This window comes from Salvelinus namaycush, chromosome 5, assembly GCF_016432855.1.
Source record: "Salvelinus namaycush isolate Seneca chromosome 5, SaNama_1.0, whole genome shotgun sequence".
Classification (NCBI taxonomy): Eukaryota; Metazoa; Chordata; class Actinopteri; order Salmoniformes; family Salmonidae; genus Salvelinus; species Salvelinus namaycush.
The window spans coordinates 73,392,247-73,415,872 of record NC_052311.1 but is presented as its reverse complement, the minus strand read 5'-3'; the positions used below and the strand labels follow the sequence as shown (position 1 = coordinate 73,415,872).

General features: G+C 46.6%; 1 protein-coding gene across 1 annotated transcript in view; it reads left to right on the top strand.

Annotated features, from left to right (window-relative positions):
* LOC120048890 (transmembrane protein 65-like) overlaps positions 1 to 23,626 on the top strand; it is an 81,310-nt gene that overhangs the window by 24,178 nt on the left and 33,506 nt on the right. Inside the window, exon 3 of the mRNA XM_038995197.1 lies at positions 21,898 to 21,942. Within this exon, the coding sequence (XP_038851125.1) occupies positions 21,898 to 21,942 (45 nt within the window). The remainder of the gene's footprint in view (positions 1 to 21,897; positions 21,943 to 23,626) is intronic.

Here is a 23,626-nt window from a genome sequence, read left to right as displayed (position 1 = left end):
GTCACGTTCCTGACCTGTTTTCTGTTGTTTTGTATGTGTTTAGTTGGTCAGGGCGTGAGTTGGGGTGGGTATTCTATGTTGTGTGTCTAGTTCGTCTGTTTCTGTGTTCAGCCTAATATGGTTCTCAATCAGAGACAGCTGTCAATCGTTGTCCCTGATTGAGAATCATATATAGGTGGCTTGTTTTGTGTTGGGGATTGTGGGTGGTTGTTTCCTGTCTCTGTGTTTGTGTTCTGCACCAGATAGGACTGTCTCGGCTTTCACGTTTTTTGTTATTTTGTTATTTGTTAATGTTCATTGTTTATTGTTTAATTAAAAAAAAAAAAAAAAAAGGTGGGTGATTCTGTTACGTTCGTCTTGTGGTGAATGAACGGACCAAGGCGCAGCGGGTGATGAATACATACTCATTTATTAAATGAAAGACGAAACACTGACAAAACACTAGAACAAACTACAAAACAATAAACGAAGGCAACAGACCTGAAACAAACAAACTTACATATAGACGAAGAACGCACGAACAGGAACAGACTACCTAAAACGAACGAACAAATGAAACAGTCCCATGTGGTAAACACAGACACAGGAACAATCACCCACAAACACACAGTGAGAACAACCTACCTTAATATGGCTCTCAATCAGAGGAAACGTCAAACACCTGCCTCTAATTGAGAACCATACCAGGCAAACCATTAACCCAACATAGAAAACACATAACATAGACTACCCACCCCAACTCACGCCCTGACCAACTAAACACATACAAAACAACAGAAAACAGGTCAGGAACGTGACACTGGTCTAACGGTCGTCTAGCGCTGAACTGCACATGGTGCAGGCCGTCAAATCGAAGGTACTCCTTTGATATAAAGTCGTTTTCGACCAATTCAAACGTGTCAGTTTGTCACTGGTTGTAGTAAGAACATGTTCGACTACTTAAGACATTGGCTCAAATCTAGGTTGTGCCTTTAGATTTCGAGAAAATTAACAACTAAGAAATAATTTTTCACTTAATTGAATCGGTCTGTCTGCATATTTCAAGACGTAACATATTGGGGTGCAGTTAGATACCCGATCGGTTGGACGATATTATTCTCATCAATTATCTTGAAAAAATGGATACTTAAAAATTGGAAACCAACTAATCTTCCATCTTTAAGACAATGAAAAAAAGAATATGCTTCAGTATCTACATAGTGAAAGAGCGTGGGGGCGACGGAGGGGAACAAAATGATGCAATTTGAGGAAATGTGGCGGAAAGTAGAGCAGGTACTGGAGATAGGGGTGAGAACAGGTGGGTCTGGGCAGGGAGATGTTGATGTTTGTGTCTCTGAGATAGGGGTGAGAACAGCTGGGTCAGGGCAGGGTGATGTTGATGTGTGTGTCTCTGAGATAGGGGTGAGAACAGGTGGGTCTGGGCAGGGTGATGTTGATGTTTGTGTCTCTGAGATAGGGGTGAGAACAGGTGGGTCTGGGCAGGGTGATGTTGATGGTTGTGTCTCTGAGATAGGGGTGAGAACAGGTGGGTCTGGGCAGGGTGATGTTGATGGTTGTGTCTCTGAGATAGGGTTGAGAACAGGTGGGTCTGGGCAGGGTGATGTTGATGTGTGTGTCTCTGAGATAGGGGTGAGAACAGGTGGGTCTGGGCAGGGTGATGTTGATGTTTGTGTCTCTGAGATAGGGGTGAGAACAGGTGGGTCTGGGCAGGGTGATGTTGATGTTTGTGTCTCTGAGATAGGGGTGAGAACAGCTGGGTCAGGGCAGGGTGATGTTGATGTGTGTGTCTCTGAGATAGGGTTGAGAACAGGTGGGTCTGGGCAGGGAGATGTTGATGTTTGTGTCTCTGAGATAGGGGTGAGAACAGGTGGGTCTGGGCAGGGTGATGTTGATGTTTGTGTCTCTGAGATAGGGTGAGAACAGGTGGGTCTGGGCAGGGTGATGTTGATGTTTGTGTCTCTGAGATAGGGGTGAGAACAGGTGGGTCTGGGCAGGGTGATGTTGATGATGTTTGTGTCTGTATGTTGTCTTTTGTATGTGGATGTTTTGTATTGTTCTAAAATGATAAATGGAATGCAGGGGGGTTTGTTTTGAATGCAGTCTAGTGTTCTTGTAGTTCACCTAGCTTCCACATGGGGGAGAAATACTGTGTGTAGCGCCTTTAATCCTTAAGAGTCTATTGATGCACCCGTGTGTCAATCTAAGTAACATCATTTAAAAATCCCTATGAAAATCCATCAGTTTAAGCTTGAGATATCAGTTTTTTTTGGTGTGGGCTGCGTCTCAATCCACCACATCCGCCTACTGTATGTCGGCCTTCTGCATCTGCGTTGGAAGGAGGCAGAGCTACTGCAGTGTTTGTCAGACCATGAGACATCCCCAAAATTGATCTTCTCACGAAAACGTCTGTAGAGTCTGAACTGTTTGGCCTACACAACCAATATGCACTTTCCACCGAACACGATGTGTTCTCTGTTTTGATCTACGACCCCCACAAGTGTCACGGGACTCGTCTGAAGGTAACCCGTTACTCGTTTAATTATTGCAGTGAGCTACAGTGACTTCGGAAAGTATTCAGACCTCTTGACTTTTTCCACATTTTGTTATGTTACAACCTTATTCTAAAATAGATTAAATCGTTTTTTTCCCTTCATCAATCTAAACACGATACCCTATAATGACATCACAATACCCTATAATGACATCACAATACCCCATGATGACGAAGCAAAAACAGGTTTTTAGAATCTGAAATATCCAATTTACATAAGTATTCAGACCCTTTACTCAGTACTTTGTTGAAGCACCTTTGGCAGCGATTACAGCCTCGAGTCTTCTTGGGTATGAAGCTTGGCACACCTGTATTTGAAGAGTTTCTTCCATTCTTCTCTGCAGATCATCTCAAGCTCTGTCAGGTTGGATGGGGAGTCTTCAGTGGGTTGTGCTGCACAGCTATTTTCAGGTCTCTCCAGAGATGTTCGATCGGGTTCAAGTCCGGGCTCTGGCTGGGCCACTCAAGGACATTCAGAAACCCGAAGCCACTCCTGCATTGTCTTTGCTCTGTGCTTAGGGTCGTTGTCCTATTGGAAGGAGAACCTTCGCCCCAGTCTAAGGTCCTGAGCTCTTTGGAGCAGGTTTTCATCAAGGATCTCTCTGTACTTTGCTCCCTTCATCTTTCCCCCGATCCTGACTATTCTCCCAGTCCCTGCCGCTGAAAAACATCCCCACAGCATGATGCTGTCACCACCATGCTTCACCGTAGGGATGGTTCCAGGTTTCCTCCAGATGTGACACTTGGCATTCAGGCCAAAGAGTTCAATCTTGGTTCCATCAGACCAGAGAATCTTGTTTCTCACGGTCTGAGAGTCTTTAGGTGCCTTTTGGCAAACTCCAAGCGGGCCGTCATGTGCCTTTTACTGAGGAGTGGCTTCCGTCGGGCCACTCTACCATAAAGGCCTGATTGGTGGAGTGCTGCAGAGATGGTTGTCCTTCTGGAAGGTTCTCCCATCTCCAGAGATGAACTCTAGAGGTCTGTCAGAGTGACCATCGGGTTCTTGGTCACCTCCCTGACCAAGGCCCTTCTCCCCTGATTGTTCAGTTTGGCCGGGCGGCCAGATCTAGGAAGAGTCTTGGTGGTTCCAAACTTCTTCTATTTAAGAATGATGGAGGCCACTGTGTTCTTGGGGACCTTCAATGCTGCAGAAAAGCTTTGGTACCCTTCTCCAGATCTGTACCTCGACATAATCCTGTCTCGGAGCTCTACGGACATTTTCTTTGACCTCATGGCATGGTCAACTGTGGGACCTTATATAGACAGGTGTGTGCCTTTCCAAATCATGTCAAATCAATAGAATTTACCACAGGTGGACTCCAATCAAGTTGTAGAAACATCTCAAGGATGATCAATGGAAACAGGATGCACCTGAGCTCAATTTCATGTCTCATAGCAAAGGGTCTGAATACTTATGTTAATAAGGTATTTCTGTTTTTTTTCAATGTTCAAACATCAAGATGTATCATGCATTACAAGGCTATTTGACTATCTCCAGCCTGCCTATTTGACTATCTCCAGCCTGCCTATTTGACTATCTCCAGCCTGCCTATTTGACTATCTCCAGCCTGCTTATTTGACTATCTCCAGCCTGCCTATTTGACTATCTCCAGCCTGCCTATTTGACTATCTCCAGCCTGCCTATTTGACTATCTTCAGCCTGCCTATTTGACTATCTCCAGCCTGCCTATTTGACTATCTCCAGCCTGCCTATTTGACTATCTCCAGCCTGCCTATTTGACTATCTCCAGCCTGCCTATTTGACTATCTCCAGCCTGCCTATTTGACTATCTCCAGCCTGCCTATTTGACTATCTCCAGCCTGCCTATTTGACTATCTCCAGCCTGCCTATTTGACTATCTCCAGCCTGCCTATTTGACTATCTCCAGCCTGCCTATTTGACTATCTCCAGCCTGCCTATTTGACTATCTCCAGCCTGCCTATTTGACTATCTCCAGCCTGCCTGTTTGACTATCTCCAGCCTGCCTATTTGCCTATCTCCAGCCTGCCTATTTGACTATCTTCAGTCAGCCTGTTTCACTATCTTCAGCCTGCCTATTTGCCTTTCTGACTCTTGTATAAATATAATCTTCCTGATGTGGTTTTGGCTTCTGTTGTTCTTTGCATTCTGCTGCCAAAACAGTGGCCGGTTTACAGAACGTTCAGGAGGTTACAATGATGTTTACAATGACATCATAAAGGCCATTTATTATACTAGGAGCTACAAGGAATAATGACATCATAAAGGCCATTTATTATACTAAGGAGCTACAAGGAATAATGACATCATAAAGGCCATTTATTATACTAGGAGCTACAAGGAATAATGACATTATAAAGGCCATTTATTATACTAAGGAGCTACAAGGAATAATGACATCATAAAGGCCATTTATTATACTAGGAGCTACAAGGAATAATGACATTATAAAGGCCATTTATTATACTAAGGAGCTACAAGGAATAATGACAATATAAAGGCTTATTTCCTTGCATGGTGAACTTTATGAACTTTAGTCTCTCTAAACTAGTGTCTCTGTGACATCGGCTGCATCTACAATGGCCCTCTATTCTGTTAAACAGTGCACTAGTATATAAGGATTTTGGGGGCCATTTTGGCTTTGTTTTCTGTCCAGTGTATAGCCTGATGTAAATGAGCTCTGAGAGAGGTTGCTCTGCTGCGTATTAAAGAATTAGGGCGACAGACCAGAGAAATGTAAAGGTTATTTCCGGATTTGAGCCGAAATGTGAAGCGTTTACTGTGAATGCAGTGTCCTCTAACATGTAGGAACATTGCCTTTAAATTTCAATCACGTGGTCACTTCCGCGATACGGATTGAAATAGAGCACTTATTCCTTGTAGGCTATTTGTTGTTTTAATCTAAAGGAAACAGACAATACTGTCCAAGCAAAAAGGCAGTCATTGCTCATCGTGTGGAAATGAGAAAGAAATGTCTTTTATTTACCTTGGTTTCACAGTAACTTTATCCAGTTACTGCGAACATGACCCCCATTTTGTCCTGAACACAATACAATAGAGGCAGGATACATCCACATGATTAAGCATGTATTTAATGTAGAAAAAATGACATTAACTCTTTTTCAACCAAATGAGCAGTTACTGCTTTTTTTGCTTGGTAGGGCAGAATACCCATCTGTCTTGCCTGTCTGGATCACAGAGTACTGGGTGTTTTCTGCTTGGTAGGGCAGAATACCCATCTGTCTTGCCTGTCTGGATCCCAGAGTACTGGGTGTTTTCTGCTTGGTAGGGCAGAATACCCATCTGTCTTGCCTGTCTGGATCACAGAGTACTGGGTGTTTTCTGCTTGGTAGGGCAGAATACCCATCTGTCTTGCCTGTCTGGATCACAGAGTACTGGGTGTTTTCTGCTTGGTAGGGCAGAATACCCATCTGTCTTGCCTGTCTGGATCGGAGAGTACTGGGTGTTTTCTGCTTGGTGGGGCAGAATACCCATCTGTCTTGCCTGTCTGGATCGGAGAGTACTGGGTGTTTTCTGCTTGGTAGGGCAGAATACCCATCTGTCTTGCCTGTCTGGATCACAGAGTACTGGGTGTTTTCTGCTTGGTAGGGCAGAATACCCATCTGTCTTGCCTGTCTGGATCACAGAGTACTGGGTGTTTTCTGCTTGGTAGGGCAGAATACCCATCTGTCTTGCCTGTCTGGATCACAGAGTACTGGGTGTTTTCTGCTTGGTAGGGCAGAATACCCATCTGTCTTGCCTGTCTGGATCACAGAGTACTGGGTGTTTTCTGCTTGGTGGGGCAGAATACCCATCTGTCTTGCCTGTCTGGATCACAGAGTACTGGGTGTTTTCTGCTTGGTAGGGCAGAATACCCATCTGTCTTGCCTGTCTGGATCACAGAGTACTGGGTGTTTTCTGCTTGGTAGGGCAGAATACCCATCTGTCTTGCCTGTCTGGATCACAGAGTACTGGGTGTTTTCTGCTTGGTGGGGCAGAATACCCATCTGTCTTGCCTGCCTGGATCACAGAGTACTGGGTGTTTTCTGCTTGGTAGGGCAGAATACCCATCTGTCTTGCCTGCCTGGATCACAGAGTACTGGGTGTTTTCTGCTTGGTAGGGCAGAATACCCATCTGTCTTGCCTGTCTGGATCGGAGAGTACTGGGTGTTTTCTGCTTGGTAGGGCAGAATACCCATCTGTCTTGCCTGTCTGGATCACAGAGTACTGGGTGTTTTCTGCTTGGTAGGGCAGAATACCCATCTGTCTTGCCTGTCTGGATCACAGAGTACTGAGTGTTTTTTGCTTGGTAGGGCAGAATACCCATCTGTCTTGCCTGTCTGGATCACAGAGTACTGGGTGTTTTTTGCTTGGTAGGGCAGAATACCCATCTGTCTTGCCTGTCTGGATCACAGAGTACTGGGTGTTTTCTGCTTGGTAGGGCAGAATACCCATCTGTCTTGCCTGTCTGGATCACAGAGTACTGGGTGTTTTCTGCTTGGTAGGGCAGAATACCCATCTGTCTTGCCTGTCTGGATCACAGAGTACTGGGTGTTTTCTGCTTGGTAGGGCAGAATACCCATCTATCTTGCCTGTCTGGATCACAGAGTACTGGGTGTTTTCTGCTTGGTAGGGCAGAATACCCATCTGTCTTGCCTGTCTGGATCACAGAGTACTGAGTGTTTTTTGCTTGGTAGGGCAGAATACCCATCTGTCTTGCCTGTCTGGATCACAGAGTACTGGGTGTTTTTTGCTTGGTAGGGCAGAATACCCATCTGTCTTGCCTGTCTGGATCACAGAGTACTGGGTGTTTTCTGCTTGGTGGGGCAGAATACCCATCTGTCTTGCCTGTCTGGATCACAGAGTACTGGGTGTTTTCTGCTTGGTAGGGCAGAATACCCATCTGTCTTGCCTGTCTGGATCACAGAGTACTGGGTGTTTTCTGCTTGGTAGGGCAGAATACCCATCTGTCTCGCCTGTCTGGATCACAGAGTACTGGGTGTTTTCTGCTTGGTAGGGCAGAATACCCATCTGTCTTGCCTGTCTGGATCGGAGAGTACTGGGTGTTTTCTGCTTGGTAGGGCAGAATACCCATCTGTCTTGCCTGTCTGGATCACAGAGTACTGGGTGTTTTCTGCTTGGTAGGGCAGAATACCCATCTGTCTTGCCTGTCTGGATCGGAGAGTACTGGGTGTTTTCTGCTTGGTAGGGCAGAATACCCATCTGTCTTGCCTGTCTGGATCACAGAGTACTGGGTGTTTTCTGCTTGGTAGGGCAGAATACCCATCTGTCTTTCCTGTCTGGATCACAGAGTACTGGGTGTTTTTTGCTTGGTAGGGCAGAATACCCATCTGTCTTGCCTGCCTGGATCACGGAGTACTGGGTGTTTTCTGCTTGGTAGGGCAGAATACCCATCTGTCTTGCCTGTCTGGATCACAGAGTACTGGGTGTTTTCTGCTTGGTAGGGCAGAATACCCATCTGTCTTGCCTGTCTGGATCACAGAGTACTGGGTGTTTTTTGCTTGGTAGGGCAGAATACCCATCTGTCTTGCCTGTCTGGATCACAGAGTACTGGGTGTTTTCTGCTTGGTAGGGCAGAATACCCATCTGTCTTGCCTGTCTGGATCACAGAGTACTGGGTGTTTTCTGCTTGGTAGGGCAGAATACCCATCTGTCTTGCCTGTCTGGATCACAGAGTACTGGGTGTTTTCTGCTTGGTGGGGCAGAATACCCATCTGTCTTGCCTGCCTGGATCACAGAGTACTGGGTGTTTTCTGCTTGGTAGGGCAGAATACCCATCTGTCTTGCCTGCCTGGATCACAGAGTACTGGGTGTTTTCTGCTTGGTAGGGCAGAATACCCATCTGTCTTGCCTGTCTGGATCGGAGAGTACTGGGTGTTTTCTGCTTGGTAGGGCAGAATACCCATCTGTCTTGCCTGTCTGGATCACAGAGTACTGGGTGTTTTCTGCTTGGTAGGGCAGAATACCCATCTGTCTTGCCTGTCTGGATCGGAGAGTACTGGGTGTTTTCTGCTTGGTAGGGCAGAATACCCATCTGTCTTGCCTGTCTGGATCACAGAGTACTGGGTGTTTTCTGCTTGGTAGGGCAGAATACCCATCTGTCTTTCCTGTCTGGATCACAGAGTACTGGGTGTTTTTTGCTTGGTAGGGCAGAATACCCATCTGTCTTGCCTGCCTGGATCACGGAGTACTGGGTGTTTTCTGCTTGGTAGGGCAGAATACCCATCTGTCTTGCCTGTCTGGATCACAGAGTACTGGGTGTTTTCTGCTTGGTAGGGCAGAATACCCATCTGTCTTGCCTGTCTGGATCACAGAGTACTGGGTGTTTTTTGCTTGGTAGGGCAGAATACCCATCTGTCTTGCCTGTCTGGATCACAGAGTACTGGGTGTTTTCTGCTTGGTAGGGCAGAATACCCATCTGTCTTGCCTGTCTGGATCACAGAGTACTGGGTGTTTTCTGCTTGGTAGGGCAGAATACCCATCTGTCTTGCCTGTCTGGATCACAGAGTACTGGGTGTTTTCTGCTTGGTGGGGCAGAATACCCATCTGTCTTGCCTGCCTGGATCACAGAGTACTGGGTGTTTTCTGCTTGGTAGGGCAGAATACCCATCTGTCTTGCCTGCCTGGATCACAGAGTACTGGGTGTTTTCTGCTTGGTAGGGCAGAATACCCATCTGTCTTGCCTGTCTGGATCGGAGAGTACTGGGTGTTTTTATCCTCTTAAAAGCTGAGATCTGTGATAGGAACTGTAGCACCACTGGCACCCTATTCCCTATGTAGTACACTACTTTTTTACCAGAGTGCTATTGGCCCTGGTCAAACGTAGTGCACTACATAGGGACTAGGGTGGTATTTGGGACACACACTAAGTCAAGTATTACTGAGAAGTGAAACTGTTATTTCTAACGAAGGCCAGAGCAGAGAGTGAGGAATGTGGTGGAGAATATCACAGGATCCTTTAAAATGAGAACATTGAGTTTATGCTTTTAAATGCCATCTGGCCAACTGTTGATTGGCAGCCGTGGATTCATTACAGTTGCATGTGGCAAACAAATGTTACGAGATTGTTTCGGATTACAATACAGAAGTGAAACTGATTTCATGTCTAATTGAAGACAAGTTGTAGCAGTTCCCTGATATGAGGTCAACGTTGTACAGCCATCATTCAGGCTACTGTCACGTTCCTGACCTGTTTTCCTTTGTTTTGTATTTATTTTAGTTGGTCAGGGCGTGAGTTGGGTGGGTTGTCTATGGTTGATTTTCTATGTTGGGATTTTGTGTTCGGCCTGGTATGATTCTCAATCAGAGACAGCTGTGAATCGTTGTCCCTGATTGAGAGTCATACTAAGGCAGCCTGGGTTTCACTTGTGTTTGGTGGGTGTTTGTTCCTGTCTCAGTGTTTGGGCCACACAGGACTGTTTCGGGTTAGTCACGTTTGTTGGTTTTTGTATTTTGTAGTGTTTGTTGTTTTTCCATTAAATAATGAATACTTACCAATCCGCATCTTGGTCCGATCCATGCTCCTCCTCGTCTGAGGAGGAGAACGACTACGACAGCCGTTACAGCTACGGCCCAACTCACCACTCACTGTTTAAATAGAGATGGCTTCTAAATGTACAAGTCTTATCCATGTGGGCACAAGCAGCAACTAGTTAGCCGCCTACCCACCGACTAACCCAACGGGCCCTGGTCAAAAGTAGCACACGTTATAGGGAATAGGGTGCCATTTGGGATGGGATCTAGCTTTACAGTGAGGTAATCAATACTTAGCTGAGGATCAAAACCTGAGGTACTAGCACTATTCTGCCTGGTTCCACAACCTCATTAACCCGGTCCTAGTAGACCCAGCTATTCTGCCTGGTTCTACAGCCTCATTAACCCGGTCCTAGTAGACCCAGCTGTTCTGCCTGGTTCTACAGCCTCATTAACCCGGTCCTAGTAGACCCAGCTATTCTGCCTGGTTCCACAGCCTCATTAACCGGTCCTAGTAGACCCAGCTATTCTGCCTGGTTCTACAGCCTCATTAACCGGTCCTAGTAGACCCAGCTATTCTGCCTGGTTCCACAGCCTCATTAACCGGTTCTAGTAGACCCAGCTGTTCTGCCTGGTTCTACAGCCTCATTAACCGGTCCTAGTAGACCCAGCTGTTCTGCCTGGTTCTACAGCCTCATTAACCCGGTCCTAGTAGACCCAGCTATTCTGCCTGGTTCCACAGCCTCATTAACCGGTCCTAGTAGACCCAGCTGTTCTGCCTGGTTCTACAGCCTCATTAACCGGTCCTAGTAGACCCAGCTGTTCTGCCTGGTTCTACAGCCTCATTGACCAGTCCTAGTAGACCCAGCTGTTCTGCCTGGTTCTACAGCCTCATTGACCAGTCCTAGTAGACCCAGCTGTTCTGCCTGGTTCTACAGCCTCATTGACCAGTCCTAGTAGACCCAGCTATTCTGCCTGGTTCCACAGCCTCATTAACAGGCCCTAGTAGACCCAGCTATTCTGCCTGGTTCCACAGCCTCATTAACCGGTCCTAGTAGACCCAGCTATTCTGCCTGGTTCTACAGCCTCATTAACCGGTCCTAGTAGACCCAGCTATTCTGCCTGGTTCCACAACCTCATTAACCGGTCCTAGTAGACCCAGCTATTCTGCCTGGTTCCACAGCCTCATTAACCGGTCCTAGTAGACCCAGCTATTCTGCCTGGTTCCACAGCCTCATTAACCGGTCCTAGTAGACCCAGCTATTCTGCCTGGTTCCACAGCCTCATTAACCGGTCCTAGTAGACCCAGCTATTCTGCCTGGTTCCACAGCCTCATTGACCAGTCCTAGTAGACCCAGCTATTCTGCCTGGTTCCACAGCCTCATTAACAGGTCCTAGTAGACCCAGCTATTCTGCCTGGTTCTACAGCCTCATTAACCGGTCCTAGTAGACCCAGCTGTTCTGCCTGGTTCTACAGCCTCATTAACAGGCCCTAGGAGACCCAGTGGGTTGTGAACACAGCCTCATTAACGGGCCCTAGGAGACCCAGCTATTCTGCCTGGTTCCACAGCCTCATTAACCGGTCCTAGTAGACCCAGCTATTCTGCCTGGTTCCACAGCCTCATTAACCGGTCCTAGTAGACCCAGCTATTCTGCCTGGTTCCACAGCCTCATTGACCAGTCCTAGTAGACCCAGCTATTCTGCCTGGTTCCACAGCCTCATTAACAGGTCCTAGTAGACCCAGCTATTCTGCCTGGTTCTACAGCCTCATTAACCGGTCCTAGTAGACCCAGCTGTTCTGCCTGGTTCTACAGCCTCATTAACAGGCCCTAGGAGACCCAGTGGGTTGTGAACACAGCCTCATTAACGGGCCCTAGGAGACCCAGTGGGTTGTGAACACAGCCTCATTAACAGGTCCTAGGAGACCCAGTGGGTTGTGAACACAGCCTCATTAACAGGCCCTAGGTGACCCAGTGGGTTGTGAACACAGCCTCATTAACAGGCCCTAGGAGACCCAGTGGGTTGTGAACACAGCCTCATTAACAGGCCCTAGGAGACCCAGTGGCTTGTGAACACAGCCCCATTAACAGGCCCTAGGAGACCCAGTGGGTTGTGAACACAGCCTCATTAACAGGCCCTAGGAGACCCAGTGGCTTGTGAACACAGCCTCATTAACAGGCCCTAGGAGACCCAGTGGGTTGTGAACACAGCCTCATTAACAGGCCCTAGGAGACCCAGTGGGTTGTGAACACAGCCTCATTAACAGGCCCTAGGTGACCCAGTGGGTTGTGTACACAGCCTCATTAACAGGCCCTAGGAGACCCAGTGGGTTGTGAACACACCTCATTAACAGGCCCTAGGAGACCCAGTGGGTTGTGAACACAGCCTCATTAACAGGCCCTAGGAGACCCAGTGGGTTGTGAACACACCTCATTAACAGGCCCTAGGAGACCCAGTGGGTTGTGAACACAGCCTCATTAACAGGCCCTAGGAGACCCAGTGGGTTGTGAACACAGCCTCATTAACAGGCCCTAGGAGACCCAGTGGGTTGTGAACACAGCCTCATTAACAGGCCCTAGGAGACCCAGTGGGTTGTGAACACAGCCTCATTAACAGGCCCTAGGAGACCCAGCGGGTTGTGAACACAGCCTCATTAACAGGCCCTAGGAGACCCAGCGGGTTGTGAACACACCTCATTAACAGGCCCTAGGAGACCCAGTGGGTTGTGAACACAGCCTCATTAACATGCCCTAGGAGACCCAGTGGGTTGTGAATACAGCCTCATTAACAGGCCCTAGGAGACCCAGCGGGTTGTGAACACAGCCTCATTAACAGGCCCTAGGAGACCCAGTGGGTTGTGAACACAGCCTCATTAACAGGCCCGAGGAGACCCAGTGGGTTGTGAACACAGCCTCATTAACAGGCCCTAGGAGACCCAGTGGGTTGTGAACACAGCCTCATTATCAGGCCCTAGGAGACCCAGTGGGTTGTGAACACAGCCTCATTAACAGGCCCTAGGAGACCCAGTGGGTTGTGAACACAGCCTCATTAACAGGCCCTAGGAGACCCAGTGGGTTGTGAACACAGCCTCATTAACAGGCCCTAGGAGACCCAGTGGGTTGTGAACACAGCCTCATTAACAGGCCCTAGGAGACCCAGTGGGTTGTGTACACAGCCTCATTAACAGGCCCTAGGAGACCCAGTGGGTTGTGAACACAGCCTCATTAACAGGCCCTAGGAGACCCAGTGGGTTGTGAACACAGTGTGAGAATCTCTCATCCAATGTAGGCCTGGCATTTATAAGGACAAGATTCCTCCCAGTAAACGTCAACCTGCCATGTTTTCCACCCTCCGCCGTAGTGTGCACTGAATAATACACTAATGGTTTGTATCTACTGTCAATGTCCTCCTCTCCCCTCCATTATGCAAGCATATTGATTTAGTTATCAACCTCATGATTTGCACAGTAGCGTAGACCGAGGTAACTGACCCCATGACCCCACCACATAAACGATGCCTATATTTATGTGGTTATAGATCCACTACAGACCCATCCCTCAGCTGTTTACCAAAACAAAGGTCATCTGCTGTGTTGTGGTTTGAATCCCAGATTGCCATTTAAGCAGTAAAACGGGTATTAAAATGTGTTTTTCTGTTCTCCGTCAGCACGATGCTTCAGGGATATGAGCCTTGTGTTGTATCATCATGGTGGAAGTTAGTCAGTACCTCCTACCTGCTGGTGACTGTGTTGTGTTGTATCATCATGGTGGACGTTAGTCAGTACCTCCTACCTGCTGGTGACTGTGTTGTGTTGTATCATCATGGTGGACGTTAGTCAGTACCTCCTACCTGCTGGTGACTGTGTTGTATCATCATGGTGGACGTTAGTCAGTACCTCCTACCTGCTGGGGACTGTGTTGTATCGTCATGGTGGAAGTTAGTCAGTACCTCCTACCTGCTGGTGACTGTGTTGTACCGTCATGGTGGAAGTTAGTCAGTACCTCCTACCTGCTGGTGACTGTGTTGTGTTGTATCATCATGGTGGACGTTAGTCAGTACCTCCTACCTGCTGGTGACTGTGTTGTGTTGTATCATCATGGTGGACGTTAGTCAGTACCTCCTACCTGCTGGTGACTGTGTTGTATCGTCATGGTGGAAGTTAGTCAGTACCTCCTACCTGCTGGTGACTGTGTTGTATCGTCATGGTGGAAGTTAGTCAGTACCTCCTACCTGCTGGTGACTGTGTTGTATCGTCATGGTGGAAGTTAGTCAGTACCTCCTACCTGCTGGTGACTGTGTTGTATCGTCATGGTGGAAGTTAGTCAGTACCTCCTACCTGCTGGTGACTGTGTTGTATCGTCATGGTGGAAGTTAGTCAGTACCTCCTACCTGCTGGTGACTGTGTTGTATCGTCATGGTGGTAGTTAGTCAGTACCTCCTACCTGCTGGTGACTGTGTTGTATCGTCATGGTGGAAGTTAGTCAGTACCTCCTACCTGCTGGTGACTGTGTTGTATCGTCATGGTGGAAGTTAGTCAGTACATCCTACCTGCTGGTGACTGTGTTGTATCGTCATGGTGGAAGTTAGTCAGTACCTCCTACCTGCTGGTGACTGTGTTGTATCGTCATGGTGGAAGTTAGTCAGTACCTCCTACCTGCTGGTGACTGTGTTGTATCGTCATGGTGGAAGTTAGTCAGTACCTCCTACCTGCTGGTGACTGTGTTGTACCGTCATGGTGGAAGTTAGTCAGTACCTCCTACCTGCTGGTGACTGTGTTGTATCGTCATGGTGGAAGTTAGTCAGTACCTCCTACCTGCTGGTGACTGTGTTGTATCGTCATGGTGGAAGTTAGTCAGTACCTCCTACCTGCTGGTGACTGTGTTGTATCGTCATGGTGGAAGTTAGTCAGTACCTCCTACCTGCTGGTGACTGTGTTGTATCGTCATGGTGGAAGTTAGTCAGTACCTCCTACCTGCTGGTGACTGTGTTGTATCGTCGTGGTGGAAGTTAGTCAGTACCTCCTACCTGCTGGTGACTGTGTTGTATCGTCGTGGTGGAAGTTAGTCAGTACCTCCTACCTGCTGGTGACTGTGTTGTATCGTCATGGTGGAAGTTAGTCAGTACCTCCTACCTGCTGGTGACTGTGTTGTATCGTCATGGTGGAAGTTAGTCAGTACCTCCTACCTGCTGGTGACTGTGTTGTATCGTCATGGTGGAAGTTAGTCAGTACCTCCTACCTGCTGGTGACTGTGTTGTATCGTCATGGTGGAAGTTAGTCAGTACCTCCTACCTGCTGGTGACTGTGTTGTATCGTCATGGTGGAAGTTAGTCAGTACCTCCTACCTGCTGGTGACTGTGTTGTATCGTCATGGTGGAAGTTAGTCAGTACCTCCTACCTGCTGGTGACTGTGTTGTATCGTCATGGTGGACGTTAGTCAGTACCTCCTACCTGCTGGTGACTGTGTTGTGTCGTCATGGTGGAAGTTAGTCAGTACCTCCTACCTGCTGGTGACTGTGTTGTATCGTCATGGTGGACGTTAGTCAGTACCTCCTACCTGCTGGTGACTGTGTTGTATCGTCATGGTGGAAGTTAGTCAGTACCTCCTACCTGCTGGTGACTGTGTTGTATCGTCATGGTGGAAGTTAGTCAGTACCTCCTACCTGCTGGTGACTGTGTTGTATCGTCATGGTGGAAGTTAGTCAGTACCTCCTACCTGCTGGTGACTGTGTTGTATCGTCATGGTGGACGTTAGTCAGTACCTCCTACCTGCTGGTGACTGTGTTGTATCGTCATTGTAACGGTGTTCCTCCTCCTCTTCATACGAAGAGGAGGAGTAGTGATTCGACCAAGGCGCAGCGTTGTGATATGACATGATATTTATTTAAACAAGACGAAAACAAACTATACTTGACTAACTAACAAAACAATAAACGATGTAGACTGACCTGAACGTAAGAACTTACATGTAACACGAAGAACGCACGAACCGGGAAAACAGACTACACAAAAACCGAACGAACAAACATACCGAAAACAGTCCCGTGTGGCGCAACATACACAGACACGGAAGACAATCACCCACAAACTAACAGTGTAAAACAGCCTACCTATATATGATTCTCAATCAGAGGAAATGAATAACACCTGTCCCTGATTGAGAACCATATAAGGCTAATTAACCAACACACTCCCACATAGAACAAACAACACAGACTGCCCATCCCAACTCACGCCCTGACCAACTAAACACATACAAAACAAGAGAAAACAGGTCAGGAACGTGACAGTCATGGTGGAAGTTAGTCAGTACCTCCTACCTGCTGGTGACTGTGTTGTATCGTCATGGTGGAAGTTAGTCAGTACCTCCTACCTGCTGGTGACTGTGTTGTATCGTCATGGTGGAAGTTAGTCAGTACCTCCTACCTGCTGGTGACTGTGTTGTATCGTCATGGTGGAAGTTAGTCAGTACCTCCTACCTGCTGGTGACTGTTGTATCGTCATGGTGGAAGTTAGTCAGTACCTCCTACCTGCTGGTGACTGTGTTGTATCGTCATGGTGGAAGTTAGTCAGTACCTCCTACCTGCTGGTGACTGTGTTGTATCGTCATGGTGGAAGTTAGTCAGTACCTCCTACCTGCTGATGACTGTGTTGTATCGTCATGGTGGAAGTTAGTCAGTACCTCCTACCTGCTGGTGACTGTGTTGTATCGTCATGGTGGAAGTTAGTCAGTACCTCCTACCTGCTGGTGACTGTGTTGTATCGTCATGGTGGAAGTTAGTCAGTACCTCCTACCTGCTGGTGACTGTGTTGTATCGTCATGGTGGAAGTTAGTCAGTACCTCCTACCTGCTGGTGACTGTGTTGTATCGTCATGGTGGACGTTAGTCAGTACCTCCTACCTGCTGGTGACTGTGTTGTATCGTCATGGTGGACGTTAGTCAGTACCTCCTACCTGCTGGTGACTGTGTTGTATCGTCATGGTGGACGTTAGTCAGTACCTCCTACCTGCTGGTGACTGTGTTGTATCGTCATGGTGGACGTTAGTCAGTACCTCCTACCTGCTGATGACTGTGTTGTATCGTCATGGTGAAAGTTAGTCAGTACCTCCTACCTGCTGGTGACTGTGTTGTATCGTCATGGTGGAAGTTAGTCAGTACCTCCTACCTGCTGGTGACTGTGTTGTATCGTCATGGTGGAAGTTAGTCAGTACCTCCTACCTGCTGGTGACTGTGTTGTATCGTCATGGTGGAAGTTAGTCAGTACCTCCTACCTGCTGGTGACTGTGTTGTATCGTCATGGTGGAAGTTAGTCAGTACCTCCTACCTGCTGGTGACTGTTGTATCGTCATGGTGGAAGTTAGTCAGTACCTCCTACCTGCTGGTGACTGTGTTGTATCGTCATGGTGGAAGTTAGTCAGTACCTCCTACCTGCTGGTGACTGTGTTGTATCGTCATGGTGGAAGTTAGTCAGTACCTCCTACCTGCTGATGACTGTGTTGTATCGTCATGGTGGAAGTTAGTCAGTACCTCCTACCTGCTGGTGACTGTGTTGTATCGTCATGGTGGAAGTTAGTCAGTACCTCCTACCTGCTGGTGACTGTGTTGTATCGTCATGGTGGAAGTTAGTCAGTACCTCCTACCTGCTGGTGACTGTGTTGTATCGTCATGGTGGAAGTTAGTCAGTACCTCCTACCTGCTGGTGACTGTGTTGTATCGTCATGGTGGACGTTAGTCAGTACCTCCTACCTGCTGGTGACTGTGTTGTATCGTCATGGTGGACGTTAGTCAGTACCTCCTACCTGCTGATGACTGTGTTGTATCGTCATGGTGAAAGTTAGTCAGTACCTCCTACCTGCTGGTGACTGTGTTGTATCGTCATGGTGGAAGTTAGTCTGTACCTCCTACCTGCTGGTGACTGTGTTGTATCGTCATGGTGAAAGTTAGTCAGTACCTCCTACCTGCTGGTGACTGTGTTGTATCGTCATGGTGAAAGTTAGTCAGTACCTCCTACCTGCTGGTGACTGTGTTGTATCGTCATGGTGGAAGTTAGTCAGTACCTCCTACCTGCTGGTGACTGTGTTGTATCGTCATGGTGGAAGTTAGTCAGTACCTCCTACCTGCTGGTGACTGTGTTGTATCGTCATGGTGGTAGTTAGTCAGTACCTCCTACCTGCTGGTGACTGTGTTGTATCGTCATGGTGGAAGTTAGTCAGTACCTCCTACCTGCTGGTGACTGTGTTGTATCGTCATGGTGGAAGTTAGTCAGTACCTCCTACCTGCTGGTGACTGTGTTGTATCGTCATGGTGGTAGTTAGTCAGTACCTCCTACCTGCTGGTGACTGTGTTGTATCGTCATGGTGGAAGTTAGTCAGTACCTCCTACCTGCTGGTGACTGTGTTGTATCGTCATGGTGGAAGTTAGTCAGTACCTCCTACCTGCTGGTGACTGTGTTGTATCGTCATGGTGGAAGTTAGTCAGTACCTCCTACCTGCTGGTGACTGTGTTGTATCGTCATGGTGGAAGTTAGTCAGTACCTCCTACCTGCTGGTGACTGTGTTGTATCGTCATGGTGGAAGTTAGTCAGTACCTCCTACCTGCTGGTGACTGTGTTGTATCGTCATGGTGGAAGTTAGTCAGTACCTCCTACCTGCTGGTGACTGTGTTGTATCGTCATGGTGGAAGTTAGTCAGTACCTCCTACCTGCTGGTGACTGTGTTGTATCGTCATGGTGGAAGTTAGTCAGTACCTCCTACCTGCTGGTGACTGTGTTGTATCGTCATGGTGGAAGTTAGTCAGTACCTCCTACCTGCTGGTGACTGTGTTGTATCGTCATGGTGGAAGTTAGTCAGTACCTCCTACCTGCTGGTGACTGTGTTGTATCGTCATGGTGGAAGTTAGTCAGTACCTCCTACCTGCTGGTGACTGTGTTGTATCGTCATGGTGGAAGTTAGTCAGTACCTCCTACCTGCTGGTGACTGTGTTGTATCGTCATGGTGGAAGTTAGTCAGTACCTCCTACCTGCTGGTGACTGTGTTGTATCGTCATGGTGGAAGTTAGTCAGTACCTCCTACCTGCTGGTGACTGTGTTGTATCGTCATGGTGGAAGTTAGTCAGTACCTCTGATGACTGTGGTCTTGAGGCTGAATGAACAGGTCTCCATTGTGTTAACATTGTGTCAGCATCATGAGGTCACCTCCAGGGTAGGAAACCGTAGTAGGAGTGAACCTTGTCATTCCTTAAACTTCATAGGCTATTACACCCTGTGTGTGTGTGTGTGTGTGTGTGTGTGTGTGTGTGTGTGTGTGTGTGTGTGTGTGTGTGTGTGTGTGTGTGTGTGTGTGTGTGTGTGTGTGTGTGTGTGTGTGCATAAAGCATACTGCCTGAATGAAATGAAAATATGTGGAGAATAAAATAGAAAAGACTCACTACTGTTTTACATTTCTGAGACGTTAATACACCATGAATAAACCATACATAGACTTTAATACACCCTACATAGACATGAATAAACCCTTCACTAAACTAACACAGCCTCAGACGCATAGACATGAATAAATCCTACATAGACATGAATAAATCCTACATAGACATGAATAAATCCTACATAGACATGAATAAACCCTACATAGACATGAATAAATCCTACATAGACATGAATTAATCCTACATAGACATGAATAAACCCTACATAGACATGAATAAATCCTACATAGACATGAATAAATCCTACATAGACATGAATAAACCCTACATAGACATGAATAAATCCTACATAGACATGAATTAATCCTACATAGACATGAATAAACCCTACATAGACATGAATAAATCCTACATAGACATGAATAAACCCTACATAGACATGAAAAAACCCTACATAGACATGAATAAATCCTACATAGACATGAATAAATCCTACATAGACATGAATAAATCCTACATAGACATGAATAAATCCTACATAGACATGAATTAATCCTACATAGACATGAATAAATCCTACATAGACATGAATAAATCCTACATAGACATGAATTAATCCTACATAGACATGAATAAATCCTACATAGACATGAATAAATCCTACATAGACATGAATAAACCCTACATAGACATGAATAAACCCTACATAGACATTAATAAATCCTACATAGACATGAAAAAAACCTACATAGATATGAACAAACCATATATAGACATGAATAAATCCTACATAGACATGAATTAACCCTACATAGACATGAATAAATCTTACATAGACATGAATTAATCCTACATAGACATGAATTAACCCTACATAGACATGAATAAATCTTACATAGACATGAATTAATCCTACATAGACATGAATAAACCCTTCACTAAACTAACACATAGCCTTAGAGGCATAGACATGAATAAACCCTACATTAACCTCAAATTCACTACACATTTTAAATGTCCTGCATTTCAGGAAAGTTATCCTGCAACACTGTGATCAAATTAAGATCCTACTCTCAGACTCTAAGAGCATAGAGATAATTGAATGCTGAAAGGCAGACAGACTTAATCTGTAGGCTGGCAGACGTGGACTGGGCCCAAATGACATCCTACTCCCTACATAGTGCACTACTTTTAACCAGAGTCCAATGGGCCCTGGTCTGCAGTAGTGCACTATATAGGGAATAGGGAGCCATTTGGAACGTAGGGTAGTACTCCTGTGGGTCCTGGTTGGCAGAGCATGGCATAACCCTACTGGACATTTCACACAACATGAATACTGCCGTTTTGTATTTTAATGTGTAAAGAATATGATTTCAATGTAATTCCACTAGTTGGGTCCCAAATGGCACCCTATTCCCTATGGGCCCTGGTGAAGCACTTAATAGGGATAGGTTGCCAATGACAGTCCCCTTCTAATCCCTGTCCCGTCGGCCTGGGACACATCTGTCCCTCTGCTCCTCTGTCTCTCTGTCCCTCTGCTCCTCTGTCTGTCTGTCCCTCTGCTCCTCTGTCTCTTTGTCCCTCTGTCCCTCTGCTCCTCTGTCTCTCTGTCCCTCTGCTCCTCTGTCTCTCTGTTCCTCCGCTCCTCTGCCAGGCTCCATCCCTGCTCTGTGTCCTGACTCTCAGGTCCTGTCATTCCCTTCCAGACAGGACTGACTTCTTCTCCGTAGTAATGACATGTCCTTCCAGACAGGACTGACTTCTTCTCCGTAGTAATGACATGTCCTTCCAGACAGGACTGACTTCTTCTCCATAGTAATGGCATGTCCTTCCAGACAGGACTGACTTCTTCTCCATAGTAATGGCATGTCCTTCCAGACAGGACTGACTTCTTCTCCATAGTAATGACATGTCCTTCCAGACAGGACTGACTTCTTCTCCATAGTAATGACATGTCCTTCCAGACAGGACTGACTTCTTCTCCATAGTAATGACATGTCCTTCCAGACAGGACTGACTTCTTCTCCATAGTAATGCATGTCCTTCCAGACAGGACTGACTTCTTCTCCATAGTAATGGCATGTCCTTCCAGACAGGACTGACTTCTTCTCCATAGTAATGGCATGTCCTTCCAGACAGGACTGACTTCTTCTCCATAGTAATGGCATGTCCTTCCAGACAGGACTGACTTCTTCTCCATAGTAATGGCATGTCCTTCCAGACAGGACTGACTTCTTCTCCATAGTAATGGCATGTCCTTCCAGACAGGACTGACTTCTTCTCCATAGTAATGACATGTCCTTCCAGACAGGACTGACTTCTTCTCCATAGTAATGGCATGTCCTTCCAGACAGGACTGACTTCTTCTCCACAGTAATGACATGTCCTTCCAGACAGGACTGACTTTTTCTCCATAGTAATGCATGTTTTCTTTTTCCTCCTTCTTCAGGGGAAATGGTAATCGCCCCTCCCACATCGGCTCAGCTGAGATACGGTAAGAGAGGAGGAAAACAAAGAGAGAGAGATGTCTTTGAAAAGAGAGATACATATATGAAACAGTGGAGAACGCTGGAGGATTCATATATGAAACAGTGGAGAACGCTGGAGGATTCATATATGAAACAGTGGAGAACGCTGGAGGATTCATATATGAAACAGTGGAGAACGCTGGAGGATTCATATATGAAACAGTGGAGAACGCTGGAGGATTCATATATGAAACAGTGGAGAACGCTGGAGGATTCATATATGAAACAGTGGAGAACGCTGGAGGATTCATATATGAAACAGTGGAGAACGCAGGAGGATTCATATATGAAACAGTGGAGAATGCTGGAGGATTCATATATGAAACAGTGGAGAACGCTGGAGGATTCATATATGAAACAGTGGAGAACGCTGGAGGATATGCACATGAAACAGTGGAGAACGCTGGAGGATTCATATATGAAACAGTGGAGAACGCTGGAGGATTCATATATGAAACAGTGGAAAATGCTAGAGCATTCATATATGAAACAGTGGAGAACGCTGGAGGATTCATATATGAAACAGTGGAGAACACTGGAGGATTCATATATGAAACAGTGGAGAACGCCGGAGGATTCATATATGAAACAGTGGAGAACGCTGGAGGACTCATATATGAAACAGTGGAGAACGCTGGATGATTCATATATGAAACAGTGGAGAACGCTGGAGGATTCATATATGAAACAGTGGAGAACGCTGGAGGATTCATATATGAAATAGTGGAGAACGCTGGAGGATTCATATATGAAACAGTGGAGAACGCTCGATGATACATATATGAAACAGTGGAGAACGCTGGAGGATTCATATATGAAACAGTGGAGAACGCTGGATGATTCATATATGAAACAGTGGAGAACGCTGGAGGATTCATATATGAAACAGTGGAGAATGCTGGAGGATTCATATATGAAATAGTGGAGAACGCTGGAGGATTCATATATGAAACAGTGGAGAACGCTCGATGATACATATATGAAACAGTGGAGAACGCTGGATGATTCATATATGAAACTGTGGAGAACGCTGGAGGATACGCATATGAAACAGTGGAGAACGCTGGAGGATACATATATGAAACAGTGGAGAACGCTGGAGGATACGCACATGAAACAGTGGAAAACGCTGGAGGATTCATATATGAAACAGTGGAGAACGCTGGAGGATACGCATATGAAACAGTGGAGAACACTGGAGGATTCATATATGAAACAGTGGAGAACGCTGGAGGATTCATATATGAAACAGTGGAGAACGCTGGAGGAAACACACATGAAACACTGGAGAACACTGGATGATTCATATATGAAACAGTGGAGAACGCTGGAGGATTCATATATGAAACAGTGGAGAACGCTGGAGGATTCATATATGAAACAGTGGAGAACGCTGGAGGATTCATATATGAAACAGTGGAGAACGCTGGAGGATTCATATATGAAACAGTGGAGAACGCTGGAGGATACGCATATGAAACAGTGGAGAACGCTGGAGGATTCATATATGAAACAGTGGAGAACGCTGGAGGATACGCACATAGAACACTGGAGGATTCATATATGAAACAGTGGAGAACGCTGGATGATTCATATATGAAACAGTGGAGAATGCTGGAGGATTCATATATGAAACAGTGGAGAACGCTG